At 38.7% G+C, this 15,696-nt stretch overlaps 1 protein-coding gene across 4 annotated transcripts in view; it reads left to right on the top strand.

Moving 5' to 3' along the window:
• Positions 1 to 15,696, top strand: part of UBR2 (ubiquitin protein ligase E3 component n-recognin 2) — a 68,974-nt gene that overhangs the window by 17,770 nt on the left and 35,508 nt on the right. For 2 of the 4 annotated variants that reach the window (XM_089529213.1, XM_089529211.1), the window contains exons 4-16: positions 1,009 to 1,122; positions 1,882 to 2,012; positions 4,107 to 4,245; positions 6,378 to 6,440; positions 7,782 to 7,902; positions 8,532 to 8,639; positions 9,492 to 9,580; positions 10,871 to 10,969; positions 11,795 to 11,958; positions 12,045 to 12,144; positions 12,317 to 12,445; positions 14,332 to 14,515; positions 15,126 to 15,187. In XM_089529213.1, the coding sequence (XP_089385339.1) occupies positions 1,009 to 1,122; positions 1,882 to 2,012; positions 4,107 to 4,245; positions 6,378 to 6,440; positions 7,782 to 7,902; positions 8,532 to 8,639; positions 9,492 to 9,580; positions 10,871 to 10,969; positions 11,795 to 11,958; positions 12,045 to 12,144; positions 12,317 to 12,445; positions 14,332 to 14,515; positions 15,126 to 15,187 (1,503 nt within the window). Of the gene's footprint in view, positions 1 to 1,008; positions 1,123 to 1,881; positions 2,013 to 4,106; positions 4,246 to 6,377; positions 6,441 to 7,781; positions 7,903 to 8,531; positions 8,640 to 9,491; positions 9,581 to 10,700; positions 10,800 to 10,870; positions 10,970 to 11,794; positions 11,959 to 12,044; positions 12,145 to 12,316; positions 12,446 to 14,331; positions 14,516 to 15,125; positions 15,188 to 15,696 lie in introns of all 4 variants that reach the window. The other 2 variants (XM_089529214.1, XM_089529212.1) reach the window with 1 other exon arrangement.

Genomic DNA, 15,696 nt, shown 5'->3' with positions numbered 1-15,696 from the left:
ATAACCTAACCCATTCACAGAATTTCTAGATCTATGTACAGAGGTACCTACCTATCAGAAAAATTAGGCTTCAGAAAAGTCTTCCTATTTCTCCCCCAGGTGTACCCCTACCACTGCAATTAGGCTTTTAGAAGCTTTGTGTTAGTGCCAGTGGATAGCATTTTGCAGTCTAATTGTTACATAAAATGGGAAAATCCTATAACTAGTTCTGACCTGTGAGCCATAAGTTCTCCACCTTGTTTTAGGTCATGTTGATTCTGTTGTCTGCCTGACTAAAATAGAAGGCTGATTCTGTTTCCTGCAAGTAGAGGCTTGGAATGGCAATAGCTTTATGACATCTTTTCTTTTTTTTTAAAAAAAGAAGCAGGGCAGAATTAGAATTATATCCTGCTTAGTTTGAAGAAAAAGGAGAAACTTGCTTTACATAGTTCTTAGATCGCTTCTTTGGCCCCAGGGACAAGCCACCTTTCAGCCATTACAAAAAATCAGGTCTGGGAGTGAGAAATCTAAGGTATTGTTTTAGAAATGTTAAGGGGGTAAACAGACCGGCAAAATGCAGTGTCTTCCCGGGAACTTGGGGGCGTGGTGTATGCACGACACATGCCCCTAAGCCACAGGGAATACACCATGAAACCTCTCCACTGCCCACACAGCAGCAGTTTTTCGGTATGCGGCTCCACAGCGGCCCTAATCCGGCATTTTAGGCCCATCTGTTTCAGCCCTGAGTATAAATAAACAAATAAAGTTCCATCCTATAGTCTCTCCCCACTCTGAGTATAAGTTTGAGATCTGAAATATTACTTAAAAACCTTCTACACTAGTCATCTAACTTTCAGTGTGTGACATATGGGATGTTCCACGCTGAAACCTGAACTGTCTGTTAAGAGTTTTGTTTTGTTTTAGTATTTGATAGAGTATTCACTAGCCTTTGTGTAGAAACGATATCAATATGCATTTTCACTTATTAAGCAGACTTTTCTGTCTTAAGATTTTAAAATTATACTTTAGATGACAACATCTGGTGGTGGAGGTTTCTGTGATTGTGGTGACACAGAAGCTTGGAAAGAAGGTCCTTACTGCCAGAAGCATGAACATAACACTTCAGAAACTGAAGAACAAGAGGTAAAATAACAGTATGATGTGAGGAAACATAGAGAATAAGAATTGGCCTACTCATGTCACTGCAAACTTCATCTACTATTCAAAGCCTGAGAGTGAGAGGGATTTTATCAGGTTTGTTATTTCTCTAGGATGGGAACAGCTCATGCAAGATTAGATCTCCACTTCTAGAGGGGATCTTTTTTGCACCCTTGGAGAGGAGATCTTTTCTGCTCTATGCCCCCTGAGAGACCTTCTCAGAAGCTTTAGGACCGAAACTTTAGTTACAGTTTAAGTTTAGTTAGAAAAAAGATGTGTTCCAACATATCTTAGCATGAATTTTGCAGATGTAGGCATTTTTAAATTAATGAAAATTAAAAATAGTGGGGAATCCTCAGAAAAAATAAGATGACAAAAATGCCTTTGTAAGGTTGGTTTATTTTTTTTCCCATCCCTGTTTTCTTTTAATTTGTTTTTTCTTTTAATATTTATTCACATCTTACATTTTTTTACTTCTATAATGTGGCCTGTTTAATCTCAATTATTGCTGGGAGAAAAAAGATTGAAGGGGAATTAAGGTGAATATTGCATAAAATCCAGAGAATCTATTAGTTAAAATCAAGACACATTAATAGCGGTAGTTAATAAACATTAAAAATAACTTGTTTCACACCAACTATACTTGTGTAATGTTCAACAACATACTTTTACAGTTTCTTTGCTATAGCAAAGAAACTATATAATGTGGTCTTGCTGTAATATTTCCCCTCTGTTTTATTTTAGGATCCTCTTGTGCACTTGTCAGAAGATATGATAGCTAGAGTTTATAATATATTTGCTATCATGTTTCAGTATGCTGTAGATATATTAACATGGGAAAAAGAAAATGAGCTGCCACCAGGTTTAGAGACAGTGTAAGTATAATTTTTGTTTGGGCTTTTAAGATTGGCATGGACTTCTACATTAAGTTGCTAATTCACATCATGATGTTGTGTACAGCCTCACTGAAATAAAAAATGGGAAGCATTTTATTGTGTGCTGACCTCCTATAGATTTCAGTAGGACTCAGGTATTAATTTTTTCTAGATGGATGAGTAATTACATAGTGCGTGGGAACCAATTTTTACCTGTGCCCTCCTGCCTCGCAGATTTTACTCATCTATTTGGTTGCATTAAAAGTGATGTCATGCCATTTCTGGGTAACATTTTTGGCTGATTTCAAGTCTGAAAATGAAAGAGTCAAGGGGAGTTGGGATTCTGTGGGGTGAGAAAAGGTAATCACTATATTTGCAAGTGAGGCCTGAATACTCTAAAGGTACCAGATCCAGTCTGATCTGGGACCACCAATACCAGTTGCTGTAGGCTATATTTCAGAGGAAGATACTGGCAAAACCACCTTGGAGTATTCCTTGAAAGGAAGATTTTGGATATGATTAACCATTATTTATTGTGTCATCAATTGCAATAAACTGCTGAATTACCTGGTGTAGTAAATGTGGCTAATTTTGAACAAGCCAGCTTCAAACCCTTTTTTCTTAAGCTGGCTTGTTTGAATAACCACAAAGACGATCAAAATAAATAGTAAAGGACAAAAGGGGGAGAAAAGAAAAAGTTTCACCAATAAAATGTTAATGATAGATTTTGAGGATTTTGAGATTTGTCTCTTCTTCAAAAGCTTCCTAAAGAGCTGCAGAGGAAGACCTCATGTTCAGAAACATGAGCTAGAAGTGAAATGGTCCTACTTCAGGAAGCTTTTCAAACAAATGAAGTATTTCGCTTGATGCAGACACACTTCTCAAAATGTATCACTAACAGCTTTTTTCTTCAAATTAATTGTAGTTAGCATTAACTTTAGGGCTCTACAGACAGCACCTTTTCGTGCTGAATCATGGCCATGTGCGCCATGTGGAGTGGCACCCAACATCATGGTGTCCTGGGGCAGAGTCGGGGCGTGCGTCATCTGGTGATGCTCTGACTCCGCCCCCAGGCCAGCCTCAATTTCTAGTCTGAAGAGGACCTTTGTTTTATAATTGATATGGCTCAGGAAGCCATAGTTAATTGAAAGTGGAAGTTCAGATCTTCTCAGTCATGCAGGTTCAGGAGGGGTTCCAGTGCTGAATGCAGGTCTTGCTAAACTATGATTTTGCATTTTGTTCAAATACATCTTCAGACTTTGTTCTTTTTTGCAGCTCTGAATTGGGTAATTGTGTAATAGTAGCTGTGTAAGTGGGAGCTGAGGCAGATGGATTGTCAAGGCCACATAGTACAGTAATTGCAAGATAGATACAGATCAGTTACTTGCTTCCCAGTTGCACCTAACCGGCTACTTCTGGGAACAGGAAATTAGACTAAGTAGATCTTTGAAAATCCAGCAGATCATTTGGAAACTAAGGCCTTGTACAAACGGGCAGGAAGGGGCAGCGAGATGCCACCCCTTTCTACCCCAGATCGGTGCCATGGCACCGATCCAGCCTCTACAGAGCACAAAAGGAGCTGTTTTTTCCGGCTCTCTTTTGTGCCTGTGAAGAGGCACTACAGCTGCTGCTGGGCAGCTTGTTCACTGTCCTTTGGTGTGGCGCTGTTTGGGTGCTGCGTTAAAGGGACATCATCATTGCGCATGCCGCCTGAATGGCTGCGCGCCAAGCTGGCACCTGGGCTGCGTGGGGAGGGCTCTGAGTGTGGGAATGCTCAGCCCTCACCCTGCCCGTAGGATGGTGCTTTTTGCCCGTCTGTACTGGGCCTTAGTTTGGCAGAATTCTCACCTCAAAGAAAAATGCTAGGCATGTTTGTTCAGGATAAAACTTCAAATGACCTGTTCAGATAAAAAGCCAATAAAAATAATGATAGACTCCACTCATTATAGTGTATGCTAATGCAATTTATTCTCAAGATTCCTTCATGTTTTATTGCCCAATTCAGCATATAAAGATCCTAATATGCATAATAAAGTGATAACAACAATAGTTTGATTTAAATGACATTTATTATTTGTAATATTGTCTTCACAGCAAAAAGAGTGATACTTACTACTGCATGCTTTTTAATGATGAAGTTCACACATATGAACAGGTTATTTACACTCTCCAAAAAGCTGTCAATTGTACACAAAAGGAGGCCATTGGTTTTGCAACTACTGTGGACAGAGATGTAAGTATATTTTTAGACTTCTGTTAAAACTCTAAATACAAATGAGTTAAGACTGAGGTTTAAGTTAAGACCTTATATGATTGCTTTATTCCTTTGTGCTGATTGATCAGAAATAAAGGAGACTGGGCATTTTCCAAATAACATAGGAGCTAAACAGACTGGCTTGAAACGCTGGCATGGGGGAATGGTGCTTGGATAATGCATGCCCCCACGCTGGCTTCATGCTGCCTGCCTGACTGCAAGCCATCACAGAGCTCCTTTGGCATGGCGTTCAGATGATGCACACTAAAAGGAGCACCGGAAAGTGCCGCCATGGTGGCAAAGGCGTCTTTTTGCCGGCTCTAAAAGGAGCAGCACTTTGCCATTTCTTTTAGAGCTGGTAAAGTGCAGGATCTGGCCCGCAGTGTGCAGTTGCTGTGACCCGGATTCGGCACTGAAAGGGGAGGCGGGATGCTGCTCTATCAAGACAGTTTGTTTTGCCCCATAGTTCATCATCTTATATTCATTATGGTAATTAGCCTTCTTTACTTTTTTCCCATGAATAAATTTATTAAAGTGTAATTTGTTGTTGTTTTTTCTCCCTTGCTTTCCAAATAATGGTGTAAATGTAGGGGCATTAAGTGAATTTCTTTTTAGTTAATGCTTATTCAGCAGTAGATTGATAAGCCCTCATCTTTGTGTCTCTGGGAAAGCATTGTTCTCTTTAAAAACATAAGCACACTGATCCCCATCTAATGTTATTCATCAAGTTTTGCCTAGCCTCTGGTAATAGACAAAAGACGCATTCAAAAACAAAAGTGGGTCAGTTTCCCAGCTTTATAACAATTACTATTATAAAAGGCAGTGTGACCACTTTGCTCCTCTAAAAGTTGATGTTACAAAAAATGTGGCTATGACTAGACTACTGAAATTTGTTTAAAAGTGTTCGGAGGAAATTTCCTGGAACAGTAAATAAAAATAATAGCCAGTCTGCATTGTACAATCAGTATAGTGACGATCAATGTAACCTACACCAAGAAACACCTTTTTAGTGGTCATTCATCCTCCTTTTTTCACCAGATGAGTTGTCTGAACAATCTTACAAGACTGTATTAGGTTTATTTTTTTAAAAAATGGAAATGAGCTAATACTGTTTCTAAAACATTTGAATTACTTTAAGGAAAGAGTCTCTTGGTTTAAATGAAGTGGTGCCTATTTTAATTGATTTTTGTGTGCCTTTTTGAAGCTTCCTCGTTTCTTTATTTGCTGGTGTGAAAAGAACAGCTTTTCATCTCTTTTCACTCTCTGACACCCTCTGCTGAACTAACAACTGATAAATGAAAACATTAGCCCTCATGAATAATGTTACTGAAGATACTAGACACTGAACCAGAGATTGTTACCATAGAGTGAGAAGAGATTAAGGTTGTTGCTGTCCTTAGTTGCCATCCTTAGCTTTAATCGCTTAGGTTACTGTGCAGTACGATGGCATCATAGTGACACAATGATATCTGTTTCTTATGAGACTGGATAATTTAAAATACCTTAAGAGTTTCATAGTCCTGTTTTCTACAGGTTATATTTGCTGAATTTGTAATGATAGAACTTAAATGATAAAATATACTTGAAGCCTAGTTATTTCTTAGATTACAAAATTGTAGTACATAGCTGCACTGGATACGAACAGTCAAAGATATATATTTAACACACATTGTGTTAATAACACTGTAATTGCAGGTTGAATATCCCTTATCCTGAAATCCAAATTGCTCCAAAATCCAAAACTTTTTTTCATGGGTGGCTTAGATAGTGACACCTTTGCTTTCTGATGGTTCAGTGTACATAAGGTTTGTTTCATGCATAAGATTAGTTAAAATATTGTATAAAATTAACTTTAGGCTATGTTTATAAGGTGCATATGAAACATAAATGAATATAATTTAAAGGTATACAATGTAAGTGACTTAAGACTGCAGTTCTACACATATTTACCAAGGAATAAACCCCATTGAATTCAGTAGTGCTTACTCATGGGTAGACGTGTATAGAATGCAGTAATTTAATTATTTATTCAATGTCCCATTGAAAGGTAGTGCTTAAAGTTTTATTTGAATTTTTAATTTATTGCTAATAGTGATGTAATTGTGTAACAGGGACGTAGGTCAGTTCGCTATGGAGATTTCCAGTACTGTGACCAAGCCAAATCAGTGATAGTGGTAAGTTGACATTGCTTTATTTCCCATAGCTCAGTGATAAATTGCTATTCTATCATTCTAGCATATCTGTCTTTTATATATCTGAAGTAATGATGCATTCATTATAGAGTGATTTCATGCCTCTTGAGCGTCGTGATCCCTCCTTGTATTCCATTTCCTCCATTCATTTAAGCCTTAAAAATATACATTCTGTTCTCTAATAACAATGTGAAAAATGATCTTGCAGTCCACTCTGTGCATGATTGCCTTTGAATATGACATGGATATACACATAGCACAAACGATGAGCATTAGATCTTGATATGACTAACCAACACTTAAAAGATCTTTATTTGCTCCCTGTGTATTTTGGGGGACGCTTCAGGCTTATTTTCAAAACCTTTGGTGCTCAGACTGGAGTATTTGAAAAATTACTTTCTCCATATTAGCCTTTCTTCAGGTTAAAGTTTTTGGAAGTCTCATCTAGTTGTCCCTGTCACTTGGAGCAGATCTGGTGAAGATACAAGTTAGGACCTTCTCAGTGGTGGTGCCCTAGTTGAGAATGCCTTCCCCAAGGATATTTGTGTATGGCTGTTTTGTTACCTTTCTAGTGCCCTTTTGATTTCCCCAGATCTTAGCTCCCACTGGTACTGATTTAATTTATTGATGTTAACATCTCATTTTTATATTTGAGTTTTTAATTGATGATCATAAGTTGTTCTGGAAAACCCACTTCAAAGGGCAGAGTGATTCTGAATACTAAATGTATGGCTTGCAAATAATGTATGTTTATGTGTGTATGTGCCTTCAAGTCAGCTGTCATCTTATGATGACCCCATGAATTTCATAGGGTTTTCTTAAGCAAGGAATACTCAGAAGTGGTTTTGCCAGTTCTTTCCTTTGAAATATAACTTACGGCACCTGATGTCCGCTGGTCTCCCATCCAAGTACTAACGAGGACTGACCTTGCTTAGCTTCCAATATCTGGTGCCTATAGAGTGTTCAGGCCTTAGATAATGCACAGTAGTAAATAACTGCTTGGCACTGTCCTCTTTTACTGTTTCAGCTGCTTGCATGATGGAAGTCAAAGACTAACGTCTCCTTGGATTCAGCACATTTCTCTCCATTTATGTACCGTCAGTGCTATCGGTATACATCAGTTCACCTACACTCTGATAGTGTGTTGCTGCATTCATGTACCTCTATGAGTCCAAAAAGTAGAGAATAGTTGAACCTGAATATAATGTTGAACTTGCATTAAATATTCCGTAGGACATTCTCCATTGTAGAACTCTTACTGAAAATTGCTGTTCTTGCAAAACCTATTAATGGCTTTCCTTCTCCTCTTCTCCTTTTCTAAAGAGAAATACCAGTCGCCAGACTAAGCCTCTGAAGGTTCAAGTTATGCATTCATCTATTGTCGCACATCAGAGCTTTGGTTTGAAGCTTCTGACATGGCTGGGAAATATTATTGGATATTCAGGTATTGCTAATTTCAAACATATTGTTAACATGAAGGAAAACTTCTGTGATTGAAAGCAGAGAACCATGTTCCAGGGACAATGATAGGTTGTCCAGGATAACACCATTTTTTATTCCCTAATTTCAAAATCATTGTCTTGTGGACAAGATATCAATATCACAAAATATACTCAGGACAATTACAGGTCATGTTTACACAAACCTAAGGTCCAAATTATTTATGGTGTGTGTGATTCTCTGAACATATCGCCCCCTCCAAAAATAGCTGGAAGTATACAGTGGGACCTTGCTATTCATAGGTTTGCCCTCCGCAGATTTGAGCATCTGCAGATGGCAAGCTGAAATTGACTTAAATGATGGCACTTGCCATTTGGGATGCCAACGCCATTAGAGGCTATGGGACTTGAGGTCCCATGTTTTTTCATATCTGCCAGGGTGTATGTATCTGGAATGGCCTTTTAAGGCTGATGTTTAAATATAAAAGGTATAAGGTTGTATGCATGTACAGTATGTGTGTTCAAGTTGCCTATCTACTCATGGCAACCCAATTAATTTCATATGTACAACCTGGTTATTAAAGCAAACTCATTCCTCCTTTTCATCTTTGTGTTGCCTTTTGTTTTTAATTAGATGGCCTTCGAAGAATATTATGTCAAGTTGGCTTGCAGGAAGGACCAGAAGGAGAAAATTCTTCTCTTGTGGATAAACTGATGCTATCTGATTCCAAACTTTGGAAAGGTTGGTTATTGCTACTTACCTTTTTTCTTTAAAAAAAGGAAACTACAGTTCTGCACCTAGAAGCTCCTCCTCTTCCTCCCTGCTTGCTTAAATAGTCATGGATAAATAGCAGAGAATATAGCAGCTAGGAAGAGAGATGGCACAGAATTTAGATGCCCATAGCCTATTTCCATTTTGGTTTGTCTACTTCTGTTTTACTACAGATTTGAAAGAGGGCATCATAAAAAGACATGGTTCTTGGGAGATTATAAGAAGCCAGGCAAGGAATGGCATGGCATCCATATACGGCTAACACAACTGTTAACAAAACCAAGCATTTACAAGTCAAAATTGCTGGAGTAACAATGTTGTTTGCTTTGTAGTGCATGAAGTGCTGTGTTTCCTTTGGACTACACAGCAGTGCTTTTCTCTTTTGACAGTCTCCTGTAAGATATTTGTAAGATCCAATTTGTAATGAGCCCTCAAGGGGTTGCAGTTTGGGGTAAAACAGCTCTAAGACTAACAGGAAAGACACATTAGGTTGTAAGCCACTTTGCCCATACTATGACCTGTTTCTGAGAAAAGGCTATTGAGTACGTAGGCTATTGAAAAAGTTTCAGGCTTGTGTCTTATGGAAATAAGATTCGAAGCAGTTGCTTATAGAGCTTTTTTTAATGCCAGCACGCAACACTATGTAAGAGCGTCAAGGCCCATTTTGATATCAGTGACAGGTTCATGTGGTGGAAAAATTAGTCCTGGACTTGACAAAGTATTCTACCCCTTTTCTAAAGCTATTTAAAGTTTATTTCTGTGACAGACTTCTATCATATTACAGTTGATATTAATGTGTACTTTCTTTTTTTAAAAAAACAGGAGCTAGAAGTGTGTACCATCAGTTATTCATGAGCAGCTTACTTATGGATTTGAAGTACAAGAAACTTTTTGCTATCCGGTTTGCAAGAGTGAGTCATTTGTTTTTACATCTAATACAGCATATTGTAGAATGCAAATTCAAATATTTTCCGTGTTAGTGAGAGGTGGAATCCACAGAACTTAGGTTTCCACCATCACTGCCCAGAGACAGCCAGGAAGAACAATAAGGTCTTATGATAGCTAAAAAAGGCATAATTGATGTTGACATCATTGCGGAAGCCTTTTTCTATTGGAGCACTTTATGCACATTAGAATGTTTCAGATTAGATTCCAGAGTTTTGAGAATATAATTTGATATTGGAATATAGGTTCCTGTGTAATTAGGTCTCTTGGCTAAAATCATTTGGCACTCCAAATGAGCATTATGGTTTGAATCCAGTGTTGTATAAGTAGATACCCACTAGTGCACCAGAATGTTTTCCCCTCCCTACTGCAGCTCTTTACACTATTTTAAAATATGCTCCGGAAACTTTTCTAATTCTCCAGAGCAGATTTTAAGGATTCATGAGGGGCTGCTGGAGGAGGTGGAATCCAGCTTCCCTCCCAGTTCCATTGACAAAAGCAGTTCTGTCAACAGAAGGACAGTATTGGATTTCACTCTGTACTTTTTTTCTTGTATACCACGAGTTAGACCTTGTGGCCCTCTCAGTGTTGTTAAACATCCAACTATTGGCCATGTTAGCTAAAGCTGATGAAGAGTGGAATCTGACAACATATGGAGGGCCACAGATTTCCCAGTCCTGTTGGATAATTACAGTTGCAATAGATTACCATTTGGTAACTTTTTCTCAAAGCCAGTTAAAGTGAGAAGAGAACGAATGTATTTTAATTTTCTCTAATAACCATTGGTAGTCTTTTCAGTGCTTAAAAAAATGACCTGTAAATATTGGCTTAATCCAGTAACAATCAATACTTGTATCTTTCCTAATTAGCCATCACCCCTCCCCCTTTTTTTTACCCAAATAGCTCTTGCTACTTTAACTGTGCCTTATTATTGGCCTGTTAAAATTATAATTATACTGCAAGCTTTTTGTTCACTCTTTCTGTGCTAATGCAGTTCTTGCACAGGATTTCCCCACCACAAACATTACCTTTAGACAAAACATTCGGTCAGTGTGGGTTAGAGGTGAATTTCCCCTTGTTGTTTAGAATTATCGGCAGTTGCAGAGAGATTTTATGGAGGACGATCACGAGCGGCCAGTGTCGGTGACTGCTCTCTCTGTTCAGCTCTTCACTGTACCTACTCTGGTGAGTAGTGCTGCCCTTTTTTAAAAACTGATAGCTGGCACCCTTTGCCTTTTTTGCCTCCTTCTTAATAGAATTATGAGCGATTGCAGAATGATTATGTGAAAGATGACCACGACAGAGAGTTCTCAATTGCTGACCTCTCAGTACAGATATTCACAGTGCCTTCACTTGTAAGTACTTAAAATATTAAACGGAGCCCTCTGTTTGCTCTTGAATCCCATTTAGATCTCATGCAGATAATTTATTAATGTTTACACAGAAGTGTCAGAATGTTCAAAATCTTACAGATTAGGGTTACAAGGCTGGAGGAATAAAATAACTATTTAAAGTGACTAAGGGGCAAAACAAACCACCTGTTTGCGCTGCCATTTGGGTGGCTTCAGAGCACAGTGTGTTGGCGCCACACGCTCTGAAGCCATCCACATGTGGACTGGCTTCCAGCTATCTTGAGGGCATGGCGGTTACACGCTGCAAGCCCCCAACACACCAGGAAGCCACTGTGGGGCTGTGGAAGAGCTACTAAAGGCGGCTTTTTCACAACACAAAAATGGAGTGGTTGAAAACTACTTCTTTTGCAGCTGGCGCTGCAGCAGATTAAATATGGCCTGAAACACATAGGCAAAAAGCACCAGTTTTGGCTGCATTGGGAATGTGGCATTTAGATGACATATGCCCCAAACGTGGCCAGAAGCTGTGCTGACGTCACGTCAAGCAATAAGAACTGTTTATAATCCACTCCTTCTGGCGGCCAGGTCCAGAACCGCAGCAGCAGCCTGGATCAGGCCTGGGCCCATGCAGTTGCTGCAGACCCAGTGAAGTTGGTGCTGGCGGCATCCTGCCATACCCCTTTTGGCCCATTTCCATTCAAGAAGTTGTTATATCATGCCCATTAGACACATAATGGTCACTTTTTAAATTATTCCTCTATTGCTTGTGTCTTCTATTTTGGTTAGCATCAGACAATGAGATGATGTTTTAATTGTATTTTGACGTAGGCTCGAATGTTAATAATAGAAGAGAACCTTATGACTACTATCATCTCAACATTTATGGACCACTTACGACATCGAGATGTTCAGGGCAGGTTTCAGTTTGAACGGTATACTGCATTACAGGCTTTCAAATTTCGCCGAGTCCAAAGTCTTATTCTGGATTTAAAGTAAGTGCGTTTTAAATCAAGCAATCAAAATATTTCTACATAGGCACACATGAATTATTTTGCAAACTTGTTTCTCTTCTGTTTAGGTATGTATTGATAAGCAAGCCAGTTGACTGGTCAGATGATCTGAGAGAAAAATTTCTGGATGGGTTTGATGTCTTCTTGGAGTTACTGAAATGTATGCAGGTAAGTTTTTTTCTTAAAGGTACTGTATACTAGTGTTTGAATCCTTGCATGAGATTAGAGTGAGCAGTTCATAACTGTAGCCTGCAGTTACCCAGCACTAGGAGGCAACTGCTAGCTAGAATTTACTGACCTTGCCCTGATAGCATGTTTTGCTTGTTAACTGTGTTTCTAGGGTATGGATCCAATAACCCGTCAAGTAGGGCAGCATATTGAAATGGAACCAGAATGGGAAGCAGCATTCACCTTGCAGATGAAACTAACACATGTGATCGCAATGATGCAGGACTGGTGTGCTTTAGATGTAAGTTAAATCTCATTAAAATATGTTCATGTTTTGATTGAGTAGCTAAATTTTCTTAAGATTTATACATATATCAATAAAGCTAACGTATTTAAATATGGGGTCTCAAATACAGTACAGTATTTTTATGCATGAAAAATCAGAATTGATTGTTCTGTAAACTTTAAACTACACACCAATGTAAAGTTTAGGTGGTTACAATATTTCTTGAGAGGCAAAAGGAAAAGAGAGTATTTAACATCAGAAAAATTATTTGTTGCTGTCATTGACAGGTCAGCTGGAAAAACAGTTATTTGTATCCATTTGTTTCCCCTCTTCTTAGGGAAGGTTCTTAGATGCGTCAAAGAGATTTGGTGAGATTATGTATGCTAATTCTGTCTTCCACTGCCCCCTATGTGCTGTAAAGGATTGGGGGAGCTTTTGGAACAGCATTACAGTACATGGGAGTAGAGAAAGAAGGAAGGATTCCCCTGCTTTCCACTCTCAAAAGCTTTCCCTGGATTTTCCCCTGGCATTGGATGGCATAGAATCATAGAATCGTAGAGTTGGAAGAGACTGCCATTCAGCAAATCCCAATCAAAGCATACCCGACAGATGGCCATCCAGCCTTTGCTTAAAGACCTCCAAAGAAGAAGACTCCACTACACTCTGAGGGAATGTGTTCCACTGTCGAACAGCCCTTACTGTCAGGAAATTCCTCCTAATGTTCAGGTGGAATCTCTTTTCCTGCAGCTTGTATCCATTGCTCCAGGTCCTGTTCTCTGGAGCTAAGGAAAACAAGTTTGCACCCTCCTCAATATGACATCCCTTCAAATATATAAACAGGGCTATCATATCACCTCTTAACCTTCTTTTTTCCAGGCTAAACATCCCCAGCTCCCTAAGTCATTCCTCATAAGACATGGTTTCCAGACCCTTCACCATTTTAGTCACCCTCCTTTGGACACGTTCCAGTTTCTCAATTTCCATTTTGAATTGTGGTGCCCAGAACTAGACACAGTATTCCAGGTGGGGCCTGACCAAAGCAGAATATAGTGGCACTTTTACTTCTCTTGATATAGACACTATACTTTATTGATGCAGCCTAAAATTGCATTGGCCTTTTTTAGCTGCTGCATCACACTGTTGACTCATGTTCAATTTGTGGTCTACTTGGACTCCTAGATCACTTTCACATGTAGTCTCGTTCAGCCAGTTGTCCCCCATTGTATATCTGTGCATTTCATTTTTCTGCCCTAAGTGCAGTACCTTACATTTCTCTGTGTTGAATTTCATTTTGTTTGTTTTGGCCCAGCTTTCTAGTCTATTCAGGTCGTTTTGAATTTTGATCCTGTCCTCTGGAGTATTAGCTATTCCTTCTAATTTGGTGTCATCTGCAAATTTGATGAATATGCCCCTAATTCTGTCATCCAGGTCATTGATAAAGATGTTGAATAACACTGGCCCCAGGACAGAGCATGCAGTTTCCCATTTCAAAATAACTCCTTACAGATAAGAGAACAAACAGTTCTCTTTGTTCTTGGGCAGAGAGGAATTAAAGCCAGGAATGCAAACAGCTCCTCAAAGAGCACTTACTTGATTCTAGTTGACTTGTTTTACACTATGGGTATTTAGCTCTGAAGTGCTATAACATACTATGCAGAACTGTTGTAAATGTTTTGTTTCTCAGTCTTCCACAAGTTTTTGTGCAAACCATTCATGGAGCAGCACTAATGTGAATTTATTCTGCTTCTCTTTCTTTGACTCAACCCAGTAAGTTGGGAGAAGTTTTTATCTTGAAATGATTTCTCAGTTCATCTGTTTTGTGTAAAAATATGCTCCAAGTTTGTTAAAGTGTTTTGGATATTTGTCTTTGCAAAATTTTAACTGCTTTTCAAATTTTATAGGAAAAAGTGCTCATTGAAGCATACAAGAAATGTCTGACTACATTGATGCAGTGCCACAGTGGTTTTACTGATGGAGAGCAACCTATTGATCTCAACATGTGTGGACACTCAGTTGAGACTATTCGGTACTGTGTCTCTCAGGAAAAAGTTAGCATTCATCTTCCTGTGTCTCGTTTACTTGCAGGTAAGGACTGAATTGCTTGGTTGTATGCCGAGTTTTTTGGAGCAGTTCATGCAAGCCCAAGGTCCAGCCATTTAAATATTTTTTTCAAACTATTTGCATTTGGAATTTTGTCTTACGACTGCCATCATCATGTTTATTCCTTACTCAAGTGAACCTACTCTGAATATTTTTAAGGAGCATTGCAAAGATTATGGCATGAGTCTGTAAAGTGCCTAAACTATTTTGTAGATTCTGCTCAGAATATTTGAACAGACTTATTTTTTAATATAATGCATATTTTCTTTGGAATTGAACCACTTCATCAATATATTATGCCAAAGGGTAGTGATTGTTGTTCAAATAACTAGGATATCAAACTTTGTACAATACAGACCAAGCCAATTGTGTGTTTTGCCATAATAGACCTTGGCAAACTCCCTTTTTATATTAACAGACAAGCTGCAAAAATGTGAATTGGGTAGCAGGTCTTGAGTGGGTGTGGAGGCAGGCCTGTCTGCTCAGTCTCCTAGTAATCTCAGTGGGTCCTTCCCCCACTATTGATTATATTGTATGTAATAATAAATGCATATACTCTGTAATTTATTTTTGTTGTTTTTTGTTATTTATATAGGTTTGCATGTACTTCTCAGTAAAAGTGAAGTGGCATACAAATTTCCAGAACAGCTGCCAATGGTAGGTAATACTCAGTTTAATGTGTGTGTGTCTATGGTCCCATACACCACTTTGGAGGTGTGCTGTTTAAATGATGCATGCATACTAAGAGTCCAAAAGTTGCACCAAAGCTGCACTCCAGTCCTTAGTATTGGATTGTGGCTTTGGCATGGCTTCCGGACTCTTAGGACGCATGCATCATTTAAAGAGCATAACTCCAAAGTGACCTGAAGCAGCTTTATTTTGGCCTGTCTGTATGGGGCCTAAGATTGTGTTTTTTCTCCCCTGATAAAATTCCTTCAGATATGAAGAGAAATAGTAATACTAATAGTAATGGAGTACAATGATGTTTCAAACAATGTTGATTTTAGGAGAAATTATTTTGTCCTTTTTTTAAAATACTCAGCTTTGAAGCCATAGCTGCCACAATGCTTTTGAAGTAAACTAGTATTCAGTGCCTCACAGAGGCATTATGTGGGCATTATAATTGAAGTTCAGAAATTGTGAAGATGTATAGCTCACAGTGGCTA

Source organism: Sceloporus occidentalis, unplaced genomic scaffold, assembly GCF_023333645.1.
Source record: "Sceloporus occidentalis isolate IW3139 unplaced genomic scaffold, rSceOcc1.0.p SCAF_6, whole genome shotgun sequence".
Lineage (NCBI taxonomy): Eukaryota > Metazoa > Chordata > Lepidosauria > Squamata > Phrynosomatidae > Sceloporus > Sceloporus occidentalis.
This window is presented reverse-complemented; position numbering and strand designations above follow the sequence as displayed.